Source organism: Peromyscus californicus, unplaced genomic scaffold, assembly GCF_007827085.1.
Source record: "Peromyscus californicus insignis strain IS unplaced genomic scaffold, ASM782708v3 Scaffold_12__1_contigs__length_115047231, whole genome shotgun sequence".
NCBI classification, from domain to species: domain Eukaryota; kingdom Metazoa; phylum Chordata; class Mammalia; order Rodentia; family Cricetidae; genus Peromyscus; species Peromyscus californicus.
The window spans coordinates 20,305,779-20,330,445 of NW_026294413.1; the positions used below are offsets into that span (position 1 = coordinate 20,305,779).

General features: G+C 39.9%; 1 protein-coding gene across 2 annotated transcripts in view; it reads right to left on the minus strand.

Moving 5' to 3' along the window:
* Positions 1 to 6,206: 6,206 nt before the first annotated feature.
* Positions 6,207 to 24,667, minus strand: part of LOC128107070 (uncharacterized) — a 32,587-nt gene continuing 14,126 nt past the window's right edge. The window contains exons 2-3 of one of the 2 annotated variants that reach the window (XM_052732529.1): positions 19,932 to 20,041; positions 6,207 to 6,314 (exon numbers count right to left, since the gene is read on the minus strand). In XM_052732529.1, coding sequence (XP_052588489.1) covers positions 6,296 to 6,314; positions 19,932 to 20,041 — 129 coding nt within the window. In that variant the 3' untranslated portion in view covers positions 6,207 to 6,295. Of the gene's footprint in view, positions 6,315 to 13,289; positions 14,609 to 19,931; positions 20,042 to 24,667 lie in introns of those variants that run through there. The other variant, XM_052732528.1, reaches the window with a different exon arrangement.

The window sequence follows — 24,667 nt, forward strand, 5'->3', positions numbered from 1 at the left end:
TTCCCAAATTTATATGCTGAAACGTCACCCACATTTGAGGTAGAAAAAAGGTCCTCATGAAGGGGATCCTTCTCTACACCCTGTAAGGACACAATGAGAAATTAGTAGTGTGCAACCTGCAAGAGGTCCCTTCTACATCCCATGGTGGTACCTAAACTCCATATTTCCATCTTTAGAACTGTGAAAAAGAAGTCTGGTTCTTTGGCCAGAACAGCTATGGTTATAGCAGCCCAAACTGACAAGACATACCCAAAGGCAAATATCATAAAATACTGAAGAAGGAATGAAATTCTTAAATTCTGCACAGAGAAAACAAGCTACACATAAGGAATAATTCTTTCATACTATATGTTGACATATATTTCAAATTTCATTAGAAATTAATATAAAAATAAAACAAAGTTAGGGCTGGAGAGATGGCTCGGTGGTTAAAAGTACATATGTCTCTTGCTGAGGACCTGAGTTCTGTTACCAGCACCCACATTGGGCAACTAACAATCACCTGTAACTCCAGTTCCAGGAGTCTGATACCTTCTCTGGCCTCTGTAGGCACTCACGCATGCATGCACACACACACATGCACATAGATACAATTTTTAAAGAAAGAAGAATCTTCAAACTTTAGTTAGCCATGGTGGCTCCCTTCCTATAATTCCAGCACTTGAGGAGCATAACCAAGAAGGTTACCATTAGCCTAAATCCAGCCTTGGCTGCAAAGTAAGATTATTTAAAAAAAAAAATAAGAAAAGCAAAAACAAAAAAGCTTTACTCTGTGAAAGACACTTTTATTCATAAAAGAATGAAAAGATAAGTGTAGCTGGAGCTTTCCTGCCTGGCCCACAGTCAGGACAAATCTCTCTCACCCGCCAGTCCCAAGCCGCTCAAACCCGATCAAGTAAACATAGAGACTTATATTGGTTACAAACTGTATGGCCGTGGCAGGCTTCTTGCTAACTGTTCTTACAGCTTAAATTAATCCATTTCTATAAATCTATACCTTGCCACGTGGCTTGTGGCTTACCGGTACTTTACATCTTCCTTGTCCTGATGGCGGCTGGCAGTGTCCCCCTCCCCCAGCTTCCTGTTCTCTCTCTTTTCCTCTGTTAGTCCCGCCTATACTTCCTGCCTGGCCACTGCCAATCAGTGATTTATTCATTGACCAATCAGCAACACATTTGACATACAGACCATCCCACAGCACTTCCCGTTTTCTTTTCTTAAAAAGGAAGGTTTTAACCTTTACACATCTCCAAAGTCAGCTTGGTATATTTGGGAATTTGGGCGTAGCTTCTCTTACTACTTCCTGCTGGAGGGGGGCGCTGTATCTTATGGGGAAACAAAGAAAATTTTAGGATCATGGAGTAGTCCGTGAGGCTGTATCATCTGAGCCAGTTGTCTTGAAACGGTTCTGGATGTTGGATCATCTGGGCCATGGTGTCATCGGAGACCTTTCAGGGGGTCTTGGCTGGTCAAACCTGATGTATCTTACTCTGGAACAAATCCATAGCCTCTTGCTTTCTGTGGAAACAAAAGAGACTCTTTTCCAAAGCAACATATCCTTACATCCAAATTTTGAAGTCAAAGTATCTTTAAAATATACATACTGGTTTAACTCAGCTTCCTTTACAATCAAACATCTCTCTGTAGTTAAGAATCCCAAAGACAACACAATCCAGACTCTCTGTGTAATAGTCATCTCTACGTGGCTTATTTTTTATATTAATTTTACTGTCTCTTTAAAGACTTTATTTTTTAAAATCATGTATTTGTTTCTATACTGTATATATCACCTTTTTTTTGTCTCTTTTAAGCCTATGTATATTTTACACACATTTTAAACTATTACATCTGAATCTGTCTTATTGTGAATCTATTGCTTTAAGCTGTAGCAGCTGTGGCTGCTGGCTCCGCCCACCTCAGCTTCCCAACGTGGCGTGGTACTTTACCACCAGCTCTGGGAGCTATCGTGGGTCTATGCTTTTATCCAAGCAGCGTGTAGCCCAAAAACCTCTTTTGTTTTGTACTAGCAAAGGCTAAATCCACAATGTAGCTTAATGTGCCACTTGTAGAGGCCTCATTCCCGCCATACTGCAGGTCGAGCGCGCACGCCAGCAACCCGCCAGTAGCTCAAACCGGCAGCTGCCGCTCATTTGAGAGAGACAATTAGGAAGCTGTTTTTAGCTCCGTTTTAGAATCTTTTTTCTCAGGTTTTAGGTGGAAACTCTTGCCCCACGTTGGGCGCCATTTGTAGCTGGAGCTTTCCTGCCTGGCCCACAGTCAGGACAAATCTCTCTCACCCGCCAGTCCCAAGCCGCTCAAACCCGATCAAGTAAACATAGAGACTTATATTGGTTACAAACTGTATGGCCGTGGCAGGCTTCTTGCTAACTGTTCTTACAGCTTAAATTAATCCATTTCTATAAATCTATACCTTGCCACGTGGCTTGTGGCTTACCGGTACTTTACATCTTCCTTGTCCTGATGGCGGCTGGCAGTGTCCCCCTCCCCCAGCTTCCTGTTCTCTCTCTTTTCCTCTGTTAGTCCCACCTATACTTCCTGCCTGGCCACTGCCAATCAGTGATTTATTCATTGACCAATCAGCAACACATTTGACATACAGACCATCCCACAGCAGATAAGCAGCCAACAATGAGGATATCTTTGCAAAATACAAACTCTTTAAAAAATTAGTATCTAGACTACATGAGGAACTCTCATAACTCAACAGAAAAATTACAGCCAACCCAGTTAAATATGGACAAAATATACAAATAAACATTTTAAGGAAAATAGTACTCGGTTTGCAAACAAACGCAAAAAATTTCAACAACAATGAACTTTTAGTTAGATCCAGAGGAATTATAACTATCGGAATAGATAAGCAGAGCTGACAGTACCAAATGCTGCTGCTGATGTGGACAGTCTGGATTATTCACATGCTGATAGAGGGAACAGAATATGGTAGAGCCAGTCAGGGAAACAGCTGGGTCGCTTCTTACAAAACTGAATAGCAATGCAATTATCACATAACATGGAAATTTACCTCTTGAGTATTTGACCCCAATTAATGAAAACCTGTGCTCACACTAAACCTATGCATAATTGTTCATAGAATTCTTATTTATTGTGGCCTACATTGGAATCAACCCAGATGTCTTAGTGAATGGCTAAACAAATTATAGAACACCCATACCATAAAATACTACTCAACAAGTAAAAGGATGATGATTGATATATACAAAAATTTGAATAAATATCCTGAAAGTCATAGTAAGTGAAAATGGAAAAAGCAAATTATGAAAACTGTGATTCAACCTATATAACATTGCCACAGTGAACAAAACAGAAATGAAGATAAAATAAGAGTCCCAGAAGTTAGGGAGCAAGGATGTTGCTTATGTTTATGGTAGCTTCATTCATAATATCCCTAATCTAAAGAAAAAAACTAAAATATTCATTAACAGAAGAATACATGAACAAGTATATACATTAGACTGTTTCTTGTCAATTTGACACAAACTAGAATCATTGTCAAATTGAGACAATGCCTTCATAAGACTGGCCTGTAGGCATGTCTGTGTGTCATCTTGCAGATTAGTGATTGATGTGGGAGGACCCAGCCCATTGTGAGTGTTGCCACCAATGGGGAGCCTGTGCTGCATTGTGTAGAAAAGCAAGCCAGTTGGCAGTGTTCCTCCATGACTTCTGTTTCAGTTCCTGCTTCCAGCACTCTTGTAGGCTCATCATTCTCTTCCTTGATATTTCAAAATTTGTGACACCTACAGAAGAAAGTAATTCAGGCATACTGTCTCGTTCTCTTTCTATTGCTGAAAAGCCATTCGGGAGGAAAGGGCTAGTTTGGCTTGCACTTCCAGATCACAGCCTGTCATTGAGGGATACCAAGATAGAAACACAAATCAGAAACTCGCAGGCGAGAACTGAAGGGAAGACCATGGAAGAACACTACTTTTTGGCTTGTTACTCTTGGCTACCTCATCTATTTTTCCTTTACAACCCAGGACCACCTGCCCTCTCACGTCAATCATCAGTCAAGAAAATGCCCTATAGTCATGGCCCACAGGCCAATCTTACAGAAGTATTTTCTGATTGAACTTCCTCTTCTCAGATGACTCTAGCTTGTGTCAAGTTGACAAAAACAAACAAAACAAAAAACAAAAGCCAACAACTAACCAGCACATATAGTGTCCCTCTTGTCCTGACCACAGCTCCCTCCCAGACCAAGAAAGGAGGAATTCAGTGTCAGAAGGATAAAAATAAAATCAGGAAAGCACTAAGTACATGCCTCTGTGACACTGGTTATTAAGTAGTTACCACCTTCTGTAACATCTACAATAGCTTGTGGAATGCTACAAAACCTAACCTAAGTCAGCTAAGTCGCAGCCTGGTTCACCTGACCTGAAGAAGAACTTTTAAAATGCCAACCCAGTCATGGAAAGGCAGGTGAAGCTCTGGGAAGTGTCCTTGTCTTTTCTGCCCTTCCTGTGTTTTCCTTTGATTTTTTTTATCCTTTTTGAAGCAAATGTACTCCAAATTTCTCATTTCCTGTCCTATATTCAATATATTTAAAATAGATAATATGAAATTTATTTGAGGTATAAAGTGCTTTGTAGGGCAAAGTGGAATAGGACAGCTAATGACATTGCAAACAGTGAGTCACACTGTAAAAAACGATGCATCCCCAGTGTGGCAAAAGCTGTTTGAAAAGTAGCAGTACTAGTTAACAACAACAACAACAACAACAAAAACTGCCAATGAAAATTATAGGTAATATTATCCCTGTGTGAAGGGTAGATGTGAAATCTGTTTTAATTAAAGTTTCAGGAAATGAACCCTGCCAGGACATCTCTAAAAGCAGTCATTTTTTACTACTTGGCTTACATATCTGGTAAGCATTCCCATAGTGGGTCGGTGCCTTGGGGCCATAATAATGAGTTTTGATGATTCCATAGTAACTGGTTTGTGAACGAAATCTAGATTTTCCAGTTCCTGGATTAGTGGTCTGGCTCCAGATCAAAGAAAGACACCTTGTCTTTAAGAAAAACACATTTGCATTTAAGAGTTCTTTAAAATACTTCTTAGGCACCTTTTACTAACAACAGAAGCTTAGATACCACTGTTCATTGTACCAAATCTATCTAGCATCCTTTCTAAGCAATAGACACTCAATCTTGGTTGCTTATTTCTCATTTCACTCAAAAATGATCATTTAATGTTGATTTTTTAAATATAATTTTGTGTCCTTAGGATCCATGCTATGAATACAAAGGGATAAATTTGTGTCAAGGAAAAAAATCAGAAGCTTAGCTTACAATATGTAAAATACAATAAAGCCATTTTCATACCATAATATCAGCACTGATTTATGGATTACTTGTTGTAGATAATCAGCCAAAGAGCTTAGAGACCCTAAAATCATTCTACAGGAGGCAAACTGTCAGTTGCTTTAGAATCAACTCGTTCCTGCCCAGCAGGAGACCATGCCCTAAATAGGGACAGAAAGCTTGCCTTAATAAACTCAATATTTCATATAAGCCAAAGATGGGATTACTTAATTTAACAGGACACAACTATTACATGAATATGAAGCATCTTCTAAGCTAGCGGTATTATTACTCACATTACTAACAGAATCCTGGTCCATCTTGGACAAGCCTGAAATAAGAGCAGCATCATTTTAAAACGGACAGCATGGGAGATCTTACCCAAGTAAACTTTAACATTCACTAAGGGGTCTAATTTTTTTGTCTGTATTTTAAAAGTGTTGTCCAAATGTTAGCTTGTATGAACAATTTTGAAGTATAGAAAACCATTAAATTTGCTGATTGAGGTACTCCAGGAAGAGACAAACTAGTAATACAGAGATATCAATAGGATTAGATATAAGTTAGTATAATGCTAACCCATTTTTCCCTTTCAGAGTGGATAATTTATTTCTTATTAATGATTTTCTGCCTTAATGATTCACATTTTTAAGTTGTAATTGGAATGGGGAAATGTAGCTCCATGGAGACTGCCAGAAATGCCAGCTGCTTTTCCACAGATCTCTGTAATTTTGGGGAATGGCCATGCTTGGACTTTGTTAGTAAATTAGCATGAAGATCTGTCTTAGTTACTTTTCTGTTGCTGTAAAGATACACTACAACCCAAGCAACTTATAGAATAAAGAGATGATAGACTGCTCGCTTACCGTTTCAGAGCGTTAGAGTTCATGACCCTGATGGAGAGAACACAGCAGCAGGCAGGCAGGCCTGGCGATGACGCAGTCACTAAGATCTTACATGCTGAGACAACAACTATGAGGCAGAGAGAGGTAAGGGAGAATAGCATGGGCTTTTGAACCTCAAAGAAATTGCTCAGTGGTTAAGAGAACTTGCTGCTCTTTCAGAAGACCCAGGTTCAATTCTCTGCACCCACATGGTGGCTCATAACCATCTCTAATTCCAATTCCAGGGGATCCAATGCTAGCTTCTGAAAGTACTAGGCATATTGGTGGTGTACAGATGTACTTATAGGTAAAATACTTACATAAATAAAATAATAAAGTTAATATTTTAAAAAGGAAGAAAAGAAACCCCAAAACCTACCCCCAGTGACACATCTCTCCTCTGTCTTAGCTAGGGTTTCTATTGCTGGGAAGAGATACCATGACCACGGCAACTCTTTTAAAGGGGAACATCTAATTGGGGCTGACATACAGTTTCAGAGGTTTGGTCTATTATTGTCATGGCAGGAAGCATGGCAGCATGCAGGCAGAAATGGAGCCGGAGAAAGAGCTGAGGTTCTAAACCTTGATTCTTAGGCAACAGGAAGTGAACTGTGTGCCATATTGGATGTAGCTTGAGCATATATGAGACCTCAAAGCCTGCCCCCAACACACTTCCTCCAACAAGGCCACACCTACTCCAACAAGGCCACACCTCCTAATAATGCCACTCCCTATGGGCCAAGCATTCAAACACATGAGTCTATAGGGGCCATACCTATTCAAACCACCACATCCCCCAACAAAGCCACACCTCCTAGTCCTTCACAAACAGTCCCACCAAGAATTCAAGTATATGAGCCTATGGAGTCATTCTCATTCAAGCCACCACAAGATTCTACCAGGCAAAAGACAGTAGTAGTAGAATAATAGTATCTCCATGAAGAGGAGGGAGATGGTAACACAGGAGATTCTTAAAGTGCCTTCTTCAAAAACCATTCCCATGTCAGCACTAACTTGATCTGCCTAGTACCTGATCTATATTTATATCTCAGTCTATAAAGCTGTGTGGTCGTTGCCTTACTTGTCACTGAGACAAAATATCTGACATAAACAGCTTAAAGAGAAGGGATGGCTGGCTTCAGAGCACGAATGTGGGGGTTTCAACCCAAGCAGCTGGTTCCATTTCTTCTGGACCCATGTTAAGACTGGTTATCATAAGGAGGCAGAGCACATGAAGTGGTTATCAAGGAAACACAGAAAGTGACAGGATGGGACCCAGGACAAGGTACATCTTCTAGGGTACAACACCAGTAACCGATTTGCACTAAGTAGACCACACCTTTCATAGTTCTAGCATGTCTCTACTCTCTACTCAAATTTTCTATCAATTAATTAGCTTATTGGTTAAGGTAGAGCCCCCATCATCCAGTCACCTCCTACAAAGCCCCACTTCTAACACTGCTTGGATTTGGAAACCAAGTCTTCACTACATGAACCTTTTGAAAGAAAATTTCATCTCCAAACTGTAACAAGCTGAAATAACACAGAACGTCTAAATAATTGCTTTGTTTCTAACTGAAAAAGCAAGATATAAGAGAATGCTAAATTCGCCTCCAATAAGCAGTATGATATCGAATTCTGACGTTTTTGAAGTTCAGTTTTCCCACTTGTAAACAAAGACAGTGACATCTCCTTCTAGGCTTATTATACACCTTGTTTGGGTAAACATGAAAGTTACTGAGTGCTTATTGGAGTGCAGCTATCCTGAAAATGGTAGTTTCCTTTTTCTCTTCAGGTTTGGGATCAAGAGTTCTACACCTTTATGATCCTCCCACAACCTAAGAATTTGCATACAATGGATACTTAATTCTGAATGACTGCATCAAAATATCCTGACAAGATACGGAATATGTGAGTTTTGATCACTGTTTCTGAGTAAACTACGTTTCTATGATATAGCTATAGATCCATAGAATAGATTACTGAAGGCAAGAAGCAATACATATTTATGACTTAGGCTGAAATAAACTTTATTAGGACTAGAAGAAAATAGCTTTTAACTAGCCAGATGTAAGATCAAAACCTCTCCTCCTTATGTTGAACTTAAATAATGCCCAAATTCACAAGCATTTTGTTAGTATAACAATGGAATTCAATATTAGTGTGCTTGTCTAAAGGACTTTATAAAAAGCAAGTCTTATGTAGAACTTTATGATTTTAATAACTTGTCTAGTCACATCATTTGGAATGGACGCTCTTTTTCAGTTTTAAAACAAACGTAAAAACATCAATAGTCTCTTGCTGCCTCTTTGTCTACTGCCAGACACTACACGATACTCTTGCATTGTTCTACCCATAATTTCAAATCAGCTGAACATCAAGCTAGGTGTGGTGGTGTAAGCTTAGTCCCAGCACTTGGGAAGCAGAAGCAGGAGGATCTCTGTGAATTCACAGCTAGCTTATGAATTCATAGCCAGTTATAGGCCAGCCAGGGCTACATAGTAAGACCCTATCTTGAAGAAGTGGGGAGGAGGAGGAAGAGGAGGAAGAGAAGGAGGACGAGGAGGAGAAAGAAAAGGGGGAAGAGGAGAAGGAGAATCAAAGTGCCATCCATACTGGCATCACTTGAACCTTCCATAATAGTACTCTTACAAAATGAACTAAATTTGCATATGAAATACAGCAAGAAAAGTAATCCCTGTCCATGCTAAATAGTTGTTTTTCCTAAACTCAAGCTTCCTTTTATTCCACAAACTTTGTAGGACATTTTCCTGTATTAAGACTTGCCTGTGCCCAGGCAATTATATCAACAACAAAAACAAACAAATGAAAAACCTCGAATTAACAATAGTGTTACTTATCTGTGATATTGTCTCCATTCTCTTTGTCATTTTTCTGTGTCTGTTTCCAAGCTGCAGGGCTGCCACAAAAAGCTGACTTTTTGCAAGTTCATATTCTCCTGCTGTTTTCGTTTCACCTCGTCAGCCTCCTCTGTTGCAAAGGGCATGTGCTAATAATCCAAGTCACCATGAGCATACAAAAGAACAACTGAAAAGGCCATCATTCCATTAAGGAAATGAACTTGGGAGGTTTATCAACAGAAAATATACAAGGCCTGAGCTGGGGTCCTGTTAGCATAGGCACTATCCCTCCTACCTCCTAAACTGGTTGGACCAGGTACACTGCCTATAGTGCTGCTAGCATGAAGCATCACACAATCCCATAGGGAAAAATTGCTATGCATTCAAACGCACAGTTCTATTTTAGTCCACAGCTCTGACTGTAGGTCGGGGTTTGCCTGAAGGTAGGTCATTGAGAGTCAATGCAAATGAGGGAAGTTCTTCAACAGTTAACAACAAAATTAACTTGGGGAACTTTGCGAGCATAGGCCTTTCTCAAAACAGCACCACTGATGCCCTTTGGGATGTAGCACCATCATCCAGGTGCTAAGCCGAAGGCTCCAGATTTGATTACAAAACTGGGTCTATACCCCAGTAGACATTTTATGTCAACTCCTCTTGGCTGCCATCACTGTAAGTGATGCCAAGGGTTACAGTGAGAAACACAGAATGCACTCTACAATATGGTAATTGCATTGCTAGTCTTTCCTCTGCGTAAGTATCATTCACTGGATCCTGTCTGTAGCTCACCATGCTCTCACACCTGAGATCCTTCTGTCTCAGCCTCCTAAGGGCTGAGATTATTAGCAGGTACCACCTAGCCCAGCTCAGGTGGACTCTTCTACTCCAAATTATGACTAGAAACTGATTTTAAAATGGCTTTTGCCTGTCAGACTGTGATAGCCACTTCTACCTTAATCCTAAAATGCATGTATAGTTTTAAGTGTTTTAAAATATGTAAAGTATTTTAATGGAAAATTCATATAAGTAGTAAAGTCTGATCAGACACATCTGATCTTGGGGAGAAGTAGTTTTCTCTGGAGCTGCTGATAAGTACATGGATTTTTAACAAAATCTAGAGCCTTCCACAGCTTGTCTGTGGATTTTTGTGGTCTAGGTGTCCCGCTGAGTGACTGCTACCCAAAAGAATCCTAAGCCATGCTTGGAAAATCCACGTAAATGGCTTGGAATTCCACCCTGGAGTCTAGGTGCTGAGAGTGGTAGATGAAAAGCATCAGGAACATTCTCACTGAAATCAGAAATCAGCCATTCAGAAAAATCTTCTGAAAACAATAGGAAAACCATTAAACCACTGAAAGTATTTCAGTAAAGTAGTATGTCGCTGAATGAAAATCCAAGAGATATGTATACTACCAACTCCACAATTAAATTTGCAAACAAAATAAAATTACATAAAAAGGTACAACCCAGTACCATAAACAGAAGATTCTTGGGAACATGGACAATGTAAAAAATACATACAACACAATGCAGGACATAAGACTGTTATAGATGAGGACAATGTCACGCTCCTGTAATCGATCAGTACTCCCCATGCTGAGACAATAAGCAGTTCAAGGTTGAGGCCCCCTTGGGCTACATAATGACACTTTGTCTCAGAGGAGGAGGAACAGGAGGAGTTGTTGTTTCCTAAATAGAAATGAAAATATAAATTTTAAAATATACGACATCTGAATTTATAAAATACTTTACAACAAATGTTGGAGATGGCATGGGCAAAGAGGAACATTTACTCAGTGCTAGTGGGAGTGAAAATCAATACAGGCATTATGGACACTAGTTTAGGGGTTCCTCAAAAAAACAAAAACTGAACTACTATGTGAGCCAGCTATAGAACTCTTGGCCATATACCTAAAGAGCTCCATACCTTAGCACAGATATATTTGCACATCTATTCCGATTGCAGCTTATTCCCAAGGATACAAGCAAGGATACAACCAAGGTAGATGTCCATCAATAGACTAATAGATAATAAAAATGTGGCACATATACAAAATAAAGTATTATTGAGCTGTAAAGAAAAATGAAATTGTGAAGTTTGGAGGAAAATGTATGGATCTGGAAAATAAAATATTAAATGAGGTGACCCAAACTCAGAAAGATACACACACACACACACACACACACACACACACACACACACACACACACACACGTTCTTCCCTCATATGGGGATCCTAACCTATAATGTATAAATGCAATCAGGTTTAAGTGAGAGTGTAATCTAAAATTCAGAAAAGAGACAACAGAGAGTAATATAAGGTGATGACAAAGGATGGAACGTAAACAAAAGGATTCATGAGCCGTGAAAGAGGACATGAAGCTACTTTTTCTAGTATCAAGTCTGTCATTCTTTTTCCTGTAATGGATACATGAACTCACCCTCCTTTGTACTGAATCAGTAAGAACCATTTTTTTTTTTCATCCAAAATAATCCAAATGTGTTCTTCCCTTGAGGCAGTGATTGTGAAAGTCAGGCTTTCTTTTGAATTCCATTGACCATCAGTGCAGTAGGAGTCAGGAGTGGCTAGTCAGTCACTGAACACAACTGTTGCACTTACCCAATTAGAAGACGTGATTTTATTTTATTTATTTATTTATTTATTTATTTATTTATTTATTTTTGGTTTTTCGAGACAGGGTTTCTCTGTGTAGCTTTGCGCCTTTCCTGGGACTCACTTGGTAGCTCAGGCTGGCCTCGAACTCACAGAGATCCGCCTGCCTCTGCCTCCCGAGTGCTGGGATTAAAGGCGTGCGCCACCACCGCCCGGCAACAGAAGACGTGATTTTTTAAAAACAATTTTTTGGAGGAGAAAGATGATATAATGTAAAATGTTACCCATTTTTCTTCTGTTTTAAACTGTATCAAATCATTCTATTATAGTGTTAATATGTAAAATTTATTGTTATGCATAAAATAAGTGTGGCTCTTAAACACATTCTAGAAGATAAGGTTTGTCAAAATTCATAGGATATGCAAGAATGAGCACTAATTTAAACTATGGACTATCAGTGATTGATCAATAGAAGTTCACAGTTAGAGCAAATACCCCATGGTGTGGGATATCAATAGGGAGAGGGTTATAGAGACAGGGGGGTTATGGGAACCTTTTCTACTTTCCACTCAATTTTATGTTAAACCTAAGGAATGCTCTAAAAATTATGCTAATCTAAAATATAACAAAACTGGGCCTTAGAGGTGCTCAGAGGTAAAGACACTTGCCACACATGAACCTGGTCATCTGAGCTTGAGCCCCAGAGCCCACTGTGGATAGTGGACAAGGAATCCCACCTCCCTGAAGTTGTCACTCCATGGCTCACATGAGCTCCAATACCAAAACAGTAAACATTTAAAAGACCCTTACTAAACACTTGACGGAAACAAACATATGATGCTATTCAAAAGGACTTTCACATCCGGAATTTTAAAATGCTGACTGGCAGGATGGTCCAGTGGGTAGAGGAGCTTGCACACAGGCCTGATGACCTGAGTTCCATCTCTGGATCCCACAAGGTGGCAGAAGAGAACCAACTTCTAAGACTTGTCCTCTGACCTCCCCAGCCCTCTGCAGAATGTGTGCATCTGCAGAAACACACACACACACACACACACACACACACACACACACACACACACACACACACACACGATGAAGAAATACAATGTTGATATACTGAGAACCTATCGTTTTATTTCTGATCATGGATCTCAGATAATTTGTTTAAACTGTAGTTACAGTGTGTGTCTGATGATACTCACTACTGCTTTATGATGGTAAACACAAACAATAAATACACAGAGGAAAGCTAAGCCTGTCAACAGACATTCTAGACAAGAAGAACTGCAACGCTGCATAAAATGCAGTAATACTTAGTAGTTTTAAATGCTAAAAACTGGAAAAAAAATCACATAAAAAGATGTGTATTATACACATGCATTATTTCCATCTTGACTCATTACAATGTTCATAATGGCCTTTTGAAAACTGAATGGATATTCACCAATGTATTAACAAATTCACCGAGCAATAAGAATTTGGTTATTTTTATTTAAATTCCATTTTTTATCTTCTGAATGTTCTACAGAAATCCATTTTATTACATCTAGAATTGAAAGAGAAATGGTAATATTTTCTTTTTTTTTTTTTTGGTTTTTTTCGAGACAGGGTTTCTCTGTGTAGCTTTGCGCCTTTCCTGGAACTCGCTTTGGAGACCAGGCTGGCCTCGAACTCACAGAGATCCGCCTGGCTCTGCCTCCCGGGTGCTGGGATTAAAGGCGTGCGCCACCACCGCCCGGCAATATTTTCTTTTTGTGTGTGTGGTTTTTCGAGACAGGGTTTCTCAGTGTAGCCTTGGCTGTCCTGGAGCTTGCTCTGTAGATCAGGCTGGCCTGGTACTCACAGAGATCTGCCTGCCTCTGCCTCCCGAGAGCTGGGATTAAAGGTGTGTGTCACCACCGCCTGGCAAACAGTAATACTTTCGACGACTATTATGAACTAATCAAGGTTAATTCAATGTCTGAAAAGCCAAATTACACATTAAAGGCATATTTATATCAATTCATATGGTAAAAAATACTTAACAAATCCAACATCTCATTATGATAAAAATTGTCATGGAGTTATAAGTAGATGGGGATATATCTAACTGATAAAAGGAGTTTTCAAAAGCACACTTGGTGGCTCCATAGCTCAAGAAGAAATCAACTTAACATCTTGCTGTATTTGCCAAGAAGTGTTTATGGCTCAGGAACTAAGACAAGAGCAGCCCTGGAAACATGTTGGAAGTGCAGGATTGCACATTCTACCCTACAGTCAATAAATCAGTATCTGTTGTTTAAAAACATCCCAGGATGAGGGAGGTAACCCAGACTCAGAAGGACAAACATGGTATGTACTCACTCATAAATGGATATTAGATGTAAAGCAAAGGATAACCAGACTACAACCCACAGCTCCAGAGAAGCTAGCTAACAAGGAGGACCCAAAGAGGGATGCATGGATCGCCTTGGGAAGAAGAAATAGATAAGATCTCCATGAGTAAACTGGGGGTGAGGGGTGGGCAATGGAGAGTAGGGGGTAGGGGATGAGAACATAAGGAAACAGGATGGTCAAGCTGGAACAGGGATGGAGTGGGAGAGCATTGAAAGAGATACCATGATAGATGGAGACATCATGGGGATAGAGAGAAACCTGGTGCTAGGGAAGTTGCCTGGAATCCCCAAGGATGACCCCAACTTGGACTACTAGAAATAGTGGAGAGGGTGCCTGAACTGAACTGGCTTACCCCAGTCATCAGACCGGTAAATACCGTAACTGTCATCATATAGCCTTTCTCCAGTAATGGATGGAAGCAGATGCAGAGATCCACAGCCAAACACCAGGCTGAGCTCCAGGAGTCCAGTCGAAGAGAGAGAAGAGGGATTCTGTGAGCAAGGGGCATCAAGATCATCATGGGAAACCTACAGAGACAACCAAACCAAACTAGTGGGAATTCATGAAATTTAGATCAACAGCCGTGGAGCCTGCATGAGACTGGACTAGCCCCTCTGTATAGTGAGACAGTTGTGTAGCTTGATCTGCTTGAGGGGCCCCAGCAATAGGATCAGAATCTATCCCTGGTGCATGAGCAGGCTTTTTGGAGGCCACTACCTATGATGGGACACCTCACACAGCCTTGAGGCAGGGGGAGGGGTTTAGACTTGCCTCTACTAAATGTACCTCCCCATGGGAAGCCTTATCTTCTTGAATGGAGGGAGAGGGTGGGTTGGGAGGGGGAGGCTGGAGGGGCACGAGGAGGGGAGAGGAGGATCTTTGATAGGTATGTAAAATGAATAAAAAAATTTAAAAAAAGTCCTAGGTCCCAACTCACATTCCACTTTTAAAAGTTTAAGTGCAAAACAGAACAAACCTAGAACAAACCTAGAACTAGACTACTTTGGGTTGGTTGCAAGCTCCTCTCCTGACACTGTGGCTTTAGACAGGTCATCCCATCTCTTTGAGTGTCAGACCTCTCATCTATAAACTGGAGAACATTCCACCTCTTCTGTCAGCTTGCCATCAGGATAAAATACCTGGTAAGATTGTATTTCCAGATGTGCTGATGGTAGGCTCGTTTTTCTAAGGAGCCTAAGGTATACACACTATCTTTGTAATAGCATCATCTGTGTTTGACTTGGGGGATCTTATCACAAAGTTCATATTTATCTCCAACCCAGAGTCATTTCCTACATTGTTGAGGTAAACACTCATATATATATATATCATAGGTAGATCAGTATTAGTCTGTCTGTCTGTAGATGTAGTATTACTACCATTTCTAAAGACTAGATTGATAACTAGGTAGGATACTTCTTTTTCCAATACACTATATTTGCCATTTCAAACTTTGAGAGAAGAAAGTTGGGTATTTCAATCTTGTAGATTGATATGAAAAAGAAATTCTAAAAAGTAGTTTATCAGAGTGAAAAATGCAAAGTGGCCAGAAGAAAGGACCTGACCTAGCACTTGGCTTCCGCTCTAAATAGCAATGAGAGAGTTGGAAAAATGAATTCCATCATTCAGATTGGTCAACAGCAAAGAATTAATGAAGGTAAGGAGTCAAAATGGGGCTTCTTACACTTCGTTCCAATATTTCAGAAGCCTTATTGTCACAGTGTGCTCTTTTGTCTGATTGATTGACTTCCTGCTGCTATTTTAGCCACTGGCCCCTTTTTGTCTTTAATGAGGACGTAGAACATTTGGCTACCAGTCATGTTCTCTCCCGTGTCCTTATTCTATCATCTCTCACCTTTTTTCCTCATTGGTTTTGCTAAATTTTATCTTATTAACAAACCATTTTTCTTGTTGGCTTTCTCTCAAACAAGAGTGAAAATCCACCTCTTTCTCTTCATGATTTCCCCAAACTCCCTTGTTGAGACTGTTTTTTTTTTTTTTTTTTTTTTTTTGCCATCTGAAAATGATCTTTCTAGAAATAGCACTATAGCTTTCATTTGTACTGCAAACCTCTTGTCTGACTTCACAACACAGAGAGGCTCCCATAGAGCTTGATACCAGATTCCAACCTATATTAATGGGCATCAGGGTCCTCCCTCCATCATCATGCAGTACTGCTGGACTGCCTAGCACCACATTTAAACCCACTCTTTCCAGAGACCATCGGTAGTGAAAGGTAAAACATAAGGGCACTGTTTATGTTTCCATGGAAAGAAGGTGTTTATTTTCCAACATATCTTCCTTAGTTTTTCTGCTTTCCAATATCTTTGTGTTGTTGGGAAAGTATACACTGTCTTTTCCTGAAATTATTCTCTTTACAGTACTAGCAATCATAAGTCAGTCTCTTTATCTATGCTACATTTATTTCTTTATTTATATTCCTTTGTGAAACCTCAAAGTCCAGGTGTGAATCTTAAAGGAACACAGGTTGACAATCTATGGTCAGGGCTGGACTTAAATCTCTCTGCTGGGTTTTGGTGAATTAACCAATCAAGTTGCTAAACCTCTGTGAGATTTTCTTTGTCCCTCCATCACTGGAGATGACAGTGCCTGATTGTGACGTTGTCAAGCAGGATGTACGAAGTGTGTACCACAGTCTCTGACAAAGAGCAACGAATCAATGAATAGCCATGATTGCCATTACATTTGGCCAGACTTTTAAAATAAGTACTCATCTGCTAACCAGTGTCCTACTTCTGAATGGAACACCAATGTCCATTCAATGTCAAGACTTTAACCTTTACAGTTCAGTCCTGCTGTTTGGAACTGTCCAGCAGAGTCATATAGGACATGGTTCTTTTCTTTCCTTATTTATTTCATGATGCTTCCTAATCTTAAGAACCTTGAAAATCAGGAAAGAGACTGGTCCTCTCATATTCAGCTAATTTCTGCAAATAGGAAAACAGTTTACTTAGTATAACACCCTTATGGCCAACTAGTCCAAAAAGCGAATTCTGAACCACCTCCTCTAGCTAACTCTTACACTAAACCAATATGCCCCTTGTTTCTAATTGCCTCAAGGTCAGAGATTGAACAAGTAGAGATCAGCTTACATTATAGCCCACTCAAAGTATCCGCAGCATAAATCCTGAAGTCTTTGCCCTGCCCTGCCTAGCTGAGCATACACCACAGAAACCATGGAGTATGGGGCCCTGTTCTTCCTTCTGCTGCCTCCTAACTGCCCCAGATGCTTACTAAGGGGGCCCTGTGTGTAGTCTTGATTCTAAGGAATTATGAGTAAAAACTTCTTCATGGTGTCACCGCACCTGACAAACTCCAGATATTCCTTAATCCTGTCAGGAAAACAGACCCATCATAGACATTGGGTTTGGGCTGATCACATCCTTAAATTTGCATGTAATGAAATAGTATCATTAATGTGCTTGCATGTTAACAATTCCTCCACTCTACTCCAAATCACCTTGGTTCTAAACATAAATATATCACATCTTCCTTCTGTTTAGAATATATCCTAAAACCCATTGTGAATGTTTGAAACTATGCATAGTAGCAATTATATTCTTTTTTATATATACATAGATACCTGTTGTGGAATATCTGTACACTGTGTGAAGATGTATTGCTGTGATTGGTGTAATAAAAAGGTAAATGGCCAATAACTAGGCAGGAGGTATAAGTGGGACTTCCAGACAGGGAGAGAACTATGGGAAGAAGAAAGATGGGGTCACCAGCCAGACATAGAGAGGAAACAGGAGGTACAAGATGGAAGAGAGGTAACACCATGTGGAAGAAAGTAGATTAATATAAATGGGTTAATTTAAGTTAGAAGAGCTAGGTGAGAGAAGCCTAAGCTAAGGCCAAACTTTTGTAATTAATAATAAGTCTCTGGGTCATTATTTGGGGGCTGGTGGTCCAAAGATAGACTGACAAGAAAGTTTACTACATATACCCCCAATAAAGTTCAACTTAGAATTAGACTCAGCAAGAGATTTAAAAAAGTAAAAAATAATTAACAATATAATATAATAAAACTTGCATGAGTGTGATCTTTCTTGAGTCAAGATAAATACTAATATTTTCAAATTGAGGTTGACAACAGGTAAATGAAACCACAGAAAGCAAAATGTGAAAAAAGGGGGCTTCATTATAGCCAGGATGATGGGAAAATTGACTGGCTTCCCAGGACAACATCTGGAGTTGACTCTTGTCCTGAAGAGCTCACACAGATGCTGATTCCCCCCTGCACCTGCCCACCCCCAACTGCAGACTTTGATATTGACTTGGAGAAATTTTGAAAGGAAGAATCAGTGTCCTTACAGCATTCCTTCACTTTCTTGCTGTCAACAGCTTGCTCCATAACCACTACACAAAGAACTAATAAGGAGCCCAGCTGCCATTTTGCATTTTCTTGAGAAAAAACTAATTTCTTGTTAATTTACTCTCCACGCTTGGACAATGGTGAAGAACCTTTGCATGCATACATTGGATTTTTCCACTGTTACCATCATTTCATCCACTCCCTACTTTTAAATTTTTTTTTAATGAATTTATTGATTTTTCGTGTATGGGTGTTTTGCCTGCATGTATGTCTCTACACCACAGAGGCCAGAAGAGGGTGTCATATCACCAGGAACTGGACTTGTAGACAGGTGTGAGCTGCCATGTGGGTGCTAGAAATTGACCACGAGTTCTCTGGAAGAGCAGCCAGTGCACTCAACCACTGGGCTAGCCGTCTCTCCCGCCAATCCTCCCCCATTGTTTCTAAATTAGTTAAGTGCTCTTTGACAGCTTTATACACATATGTAGCGCAGATAAGTAACCTCCTCCCCATCCTATGACCTCCCTCACATACCTATCAACCTTCTCCTCCTCCCTTTCAGTCTCTTTCCTAGATTCATAATATTTGGTTTTAGAATTTTTAGAATAATTTGTTGTGACATCATTCGGAGGTATGAATTGTTATAACAGATGAGACTGAGTAAAATATGTGTATTTATTCCATACAATAAATAAACCTCTGGTACATAAAAACAGGTTTTTTTTTTTTTATCTTATTGACTCCCCTAGCAAAACTTAGTTAGCCAATACACAAGTTCCTTGCCATCAGCTAATAAATTCCTTCCTCTGTGTGCATGTGTGTGCACACATTTCTGTCTGTCTGTCTGTCTCTGTCTCTCTCTGTGTGTCTCTCTCTCTTATCCCTCAGCATCCTTCTCCATTGCGAATGATAAAATGGAGTACAGAATTTTAGTGGCCTGAATTCCTCCCTTTCTTGATTCATTCTGGACATTGACCAGAGTAACCTGCTGGGAGACCCCAATAAAAAGACACTGTGACAAACACTTTGCCTTTCCCTTCATTTATAATTGAGGTGGAGTTTGTCAATAAAGCTTTCCAAAGGCCATTCACCACAATACTCTTAGACAAGTATTTACATTCTTTCTTTCCCTCTATCAAAAGCAAGACTGTTTTGTTACTTAAAAAAAAAAAGAAGAAGAAGAATAGTAGTAGTAGCAGGCAATTGGAAGCAGACCTTAGCCTCTCTATCCTGATAAGATTTTAAAAGGTACACCATAACAAAATACATTGAGGACATTGAAAAGTTGTCTCCCTTCTTCCTCCTGCTTTAGCTCTTGTGATTTGGTTTAAAGAGGTTTCTAAAATGGGGTCCTGAAGTGATTTTTTTTTCTCGATGCTTTTCCTGCTGTGGCTATTCTGCTGTGGATTCTTTTCTCTGTTCTTTCTTGTTTCCTTCCTTCCTTTCTTTTCTTTCTTCCTGTTTGTTTGTTTATTTGTTTGTTTTTAATAACAAGGGACACAAGAAATTACCTGTATTGGGTCCAGCTGTTTTGCTTTCCTCTTTGTCCTCCAACATTCATTGCTCTTATTTGGTTCTTATCATCGTCTTCACACTTACACAAACGAGCCTTTGTGGATGCCTATAAAGAAATACAGAATCCAGTAGCAATAATAATAGGCTTGTTGCTTTTCTTCATCTTGTCAATCACAGTTACAAGGTGCATGAACATCCAACAAAGACCGAAAGTGGCTCTTCTCCTTCCTTCTAATGTTTACTTCATTTTACTTCAAAGCATATGCAAATAAAGATTAATTTTACCTAGACTACGTAGATCATTTTTTAATTAACAGAGTTCACTGTGTTTAGAGAATATAATGATTAAATAGGACAGCAAAATAGCTAATCCATCATAAAATTTATAAGTTCCTCACCTCAAAATTTTTCAACTTAAGATGCTTTTATTCATTTGAACAATTGAGACTTGCAATAAAAGCAAGAAGGCAAGGAATGTGAGCGAGAGCCCCGTCTTTGCATTAGCATCAGTCAGATCGGAGAAAACAACCTAACTTATTTTAATTATATTCAAGGTGTTCATCCTATTAATCTGGAAATTAACCATGCAAAATGAATTCCACTGGTGAAATACTACATTCTGTGTGTTACAAAAAAGGAAATAAAATCTCCACGGATATAAAGCAATATATGATGAACCTTTCTTACAAATCCTTGCATGGTGGTTTCCCAGGAAACCAAAACTACAGATGTACAAACTAAAATACAGATGTGGGTATTTCAAATTACTGAATCCGGTTTTCATTCCCAATGAGGCCATTCATTTTCGGACTTTTATGCAGAATACTGTGTTCCTCTAAGCAAACTGAAAATCTAGATCTCCCAAGCATAAACACCGGTGCTGTTGGAAGATTAACACTTATTTAATCAAATTAGATATTTAAATCTATATAATATGTGATCTCCGTAGACTGGCAACTCGCAAACCACCAGGTAACCCTGTTCTCTGGTGTCTCCCCAGGGGTTCTGCTGGATCACCGCCTCACAAGCTGTGTGTCAGCTCTGGAACAAACACAAACATCCATTTCCTCTCCAAATGCATCACTTCTGCCAGGAAACTAACAGATGCACCCACAAATGTTGCAAGTCTGCCTATTAAACCTGGAACTCATTGACTTTCTATTGCATTTCTCCAGCACAAGTGCATTTGGAGCAAAGAAAGAAATTAAAATGAAGTCAGGTGTCATTCAAGAAAATTACAGTCCCACAGAGGATAGTTTTGAGTTGCAGCTTTGAGTTGCCATGCTGTGCCTTTCACAGCTGCCTACAGTTTTTGTCATTAATAATCAGTAAATAAGATCTGCAGGTGGGCCTGGAAGGCACCCCGAGCCAAGAAGATGGTAGTTAGGGCTTCTGTCCCTAGGATGGGTGGCCAGGCTCATTTGCACAACCCAGCTTATGTCTCCACACAAAAGTGCAACCCTACTTAGCATAGCTTCGGGGAAGCTGCTTCAATACAGGGAATGCTAATTACTGTAACCAACTGGCAACGATGCATCCAAAATTAAATGGCCTGTGACTGAGCAGATGAACAATTTTTATGGCCCAAAGATCAGGGAACAGGGATAGTTTGTTAAATTAACTGACAGCCTCTTTGGTCTAAGTAGGTGAGTTGAAGTCACTTGAAAGCTGTGTTTCCGTGCAGTTACATACCAGAGTCTCTCCTGCGTAAGTACAGTTCCCCCTGCAGTTTTATGTGGGAGTATGGCTACATTTAGTACATAAAATTCACAAAGTTCCCTGGTTCAGTTTATAAATGACCAGGAGAAGCCATTCTAAATCCCTGTGGGACTGATCTTCGATATATAAAGGTCTGCTCTTTTGAAATTCACCTGAAACTAATTCACAGAGTTGTATAGGGAAGCTGAGAACTCTGCATGAACACGAGCTTTTAACTTCTAATTCCCAACATTGATCACACTTAGAAACCCAACTGTTTCACCCGCACATCAGAAGTCACGGTCACTACAAGTTTATTCTCAATTTTAATGTATATATAAAAGTTTCTCTGAGAAACAATGTAAAGACAGGAGCCTGGCTTGTAAAATGTTCAAGGTGTTTGCAGCAAACACTTCGGCATATCACAACGTATGCTAAGATTTCTCGGTTTTAACACTATACTATCCTGGATTGTATAATTACTTGTTCCTCCCATGGGACTGTCCTGTGTCTCCTATGATGTGTAGTAACATCTCTGACCTCTACTCACCAGATGCCAGTAACAATCCCTACCCCTCTGGTCTATAACCCCCCAAAGTGTCTCTAGGAACTGCCAATTCAATACTGAGGAACAAAACCACTACCCAGTTAAGAATCACATTTATTGAATGCCTGTGATATAATACCAGACTCTGTGCAAGATTCAGATGAATAGGAACAAATGTTAGAAGATGTTTGTATTGTAAAGTAAGGAGGCACTCTCAAACATGGATAAAGCACTAAGTTCCCAAAAAAATCACAGCAGAAAGGGGTGGAGCGAATAGTGAGAGGAGCTAGGCACCTCTTGGTATTTAAGTCTGTCTTTTAAAAGGCAATAGAATGGTGATGGGAGTTAAGAGGGAATCAGGAGAGTGATGAGAAGGTGGGAAATGGTAATGTACGTCTGATAGGGCTGGAAAGTTCTGTTCACCTTGGATTGTCTTACACTTAAGTGGTAGGTGAAGATGTCTTCCTTGCCTGCCTTGTCTTATTTCATTATTTATGGTTGTCCTTCTTTAAATATTGTGCTTATGTTCTGGCTACCAGGAACAATTATGGCAATATTTTAATTTTGTTAGAAAATGATTTAAAGTTATTCTTTATCACATTTTGTAGCTATGCAATCATTTCAAACCTCTAGGAAATGACTTCTGCCACTCCACTTCCACCCCTAACTTCAATAAAATGACATTCACTTTTCTCAGTCCCACAGAACAGGCAGTAAATAATACCTCTGACCACAGATGCCTCACACCCCTTGGGGACTCCATTGCCTGCAGCCAACAGGCTTAGGTGCATTCCTGCCTAGAGCAGGTAATAATCCAGCCCAGCTAGTTAGCATCCTGCAAGTTAACCCCTTCTGTCCCAAAGGGAGGAGTTTGTGTTTCCCTGATATTTTTAATACAAACCTATAAACTTGATTATAAAAGCATAAGAGGTTGAATACAAACTTTCCTGTTCTGTGACCTCTTAGCTCCAAACTAGAAGCCAGCATCCATATTACAAAACTGAAAAAAAGATTCAAGAAAGACATTTCTACCTGTGGTTCTCAAATGCAAGTCTCCATAAGGATGAGATGGAGCTTGACAGCCTAGAAAGTAAGCGTGCAGTGGGAAACAGCTATTTTGTGTAGGTGGTTCTGACACAGGAACCAGTGTAGAGTTACAGTTTTTGACATAACATAAAATATCATTTTTAAAGCATATTTCTGAAACTGAGATAACCTTGGCTTTCTATTTCAATGAAGGAACAAAATGATTAATCCACAAGCAAAGTGTGTTTCTGAGGCTTTGAGCAAGAAGTGAACAGATCTGGATCATACAACACTTGAAAACAACCTGGAATCTTACCACAACCATGTCACTCAGATTCAAATCTCCCCTGGCTTCTCCAATAAGCCACATTTTTGCAAGGGATATAAGGACTTTAAGAAGATTCTTGTTGGGGCTGGGGAGATAGCTCAGTCAAGTTCAAGATCCCCAGTTCCCATGTGATATACCACTCAGGACACCACTTTTGAAGTTTCTTAACACACAAACTTGTAAACTAAAGGCTGCCACTTGTGGGAGAGCTGCTGTGTGAATTACAGTAAGATTTAAGACCCAAGGAACTGAAAATGGAGTCTATTAGTCTTTCCTTTGAAGATTTATTTTTATTTTTAGTTATATGTGTTATATTTAGTTATAAGTATGTCTGTGTACGTGTGCAAATAGTGAAGTGCCAAGGGACACAAGAAGAGGCCATCAGAACTGGAGTTCTTGGCAGTTGAGAGACTCTGGGAACCAAACTCAGGACCTCCGTAAGAGCAGTATGGGCTCCTAACCACTATGTCTGGGCCTCTTCATCTTTTGGAACTGAGGAGAACCTGCTTGTATTTTGCCTTTGCTGGGAAAGTCATTTGCAATCAGTTTGCAAGAGGAGAAAAAAGCCTGTCTATTTATGCCTGTCTTAGGCCCAGCATGCAAGGCCCAATACCCCTGTGCTTAGCCTTGAACATCGAATATCACTTTCCAGGTATTGAGCATGTCTGTGACTGACAGCAGCATGCCAGCGGGGGCTGCCAGCTACAGCTGTTGCCCAGCTGTTTACAAGGCTGAGCTTATGTGGTTTGTCCAACCATGCGGTCCGCTTTCTTTTATTTATCCTCTGCTACCGTAATGATGATTGCTCAAGCCTCAGTGCTACAGAAATACGCTCAAAGCCTGGTATTCTCTGTAGAGTTGAGTCACATTTTTGAGGGTCCTGCAGTGGTGGTATTCTCCCAGCCCAGAACTTGCCCTGAGATTAGGTTACGCAGCCCAGGAGGTACATTTGCCCAATATCTTGTCATCCTGGGTTGCTTTTAGAGATTTCTGATGCTTGAAGTTCACACAGGGAACACTCCTGTTTACACACTTTGCAGTCCAAAGAGCATTCTCTCTTTTTATTCCTAAAATGAAGAGGGATCTCATGGGAATGAATGCTGTTACTCCACTTATCTTCAAGCTCATTCCTC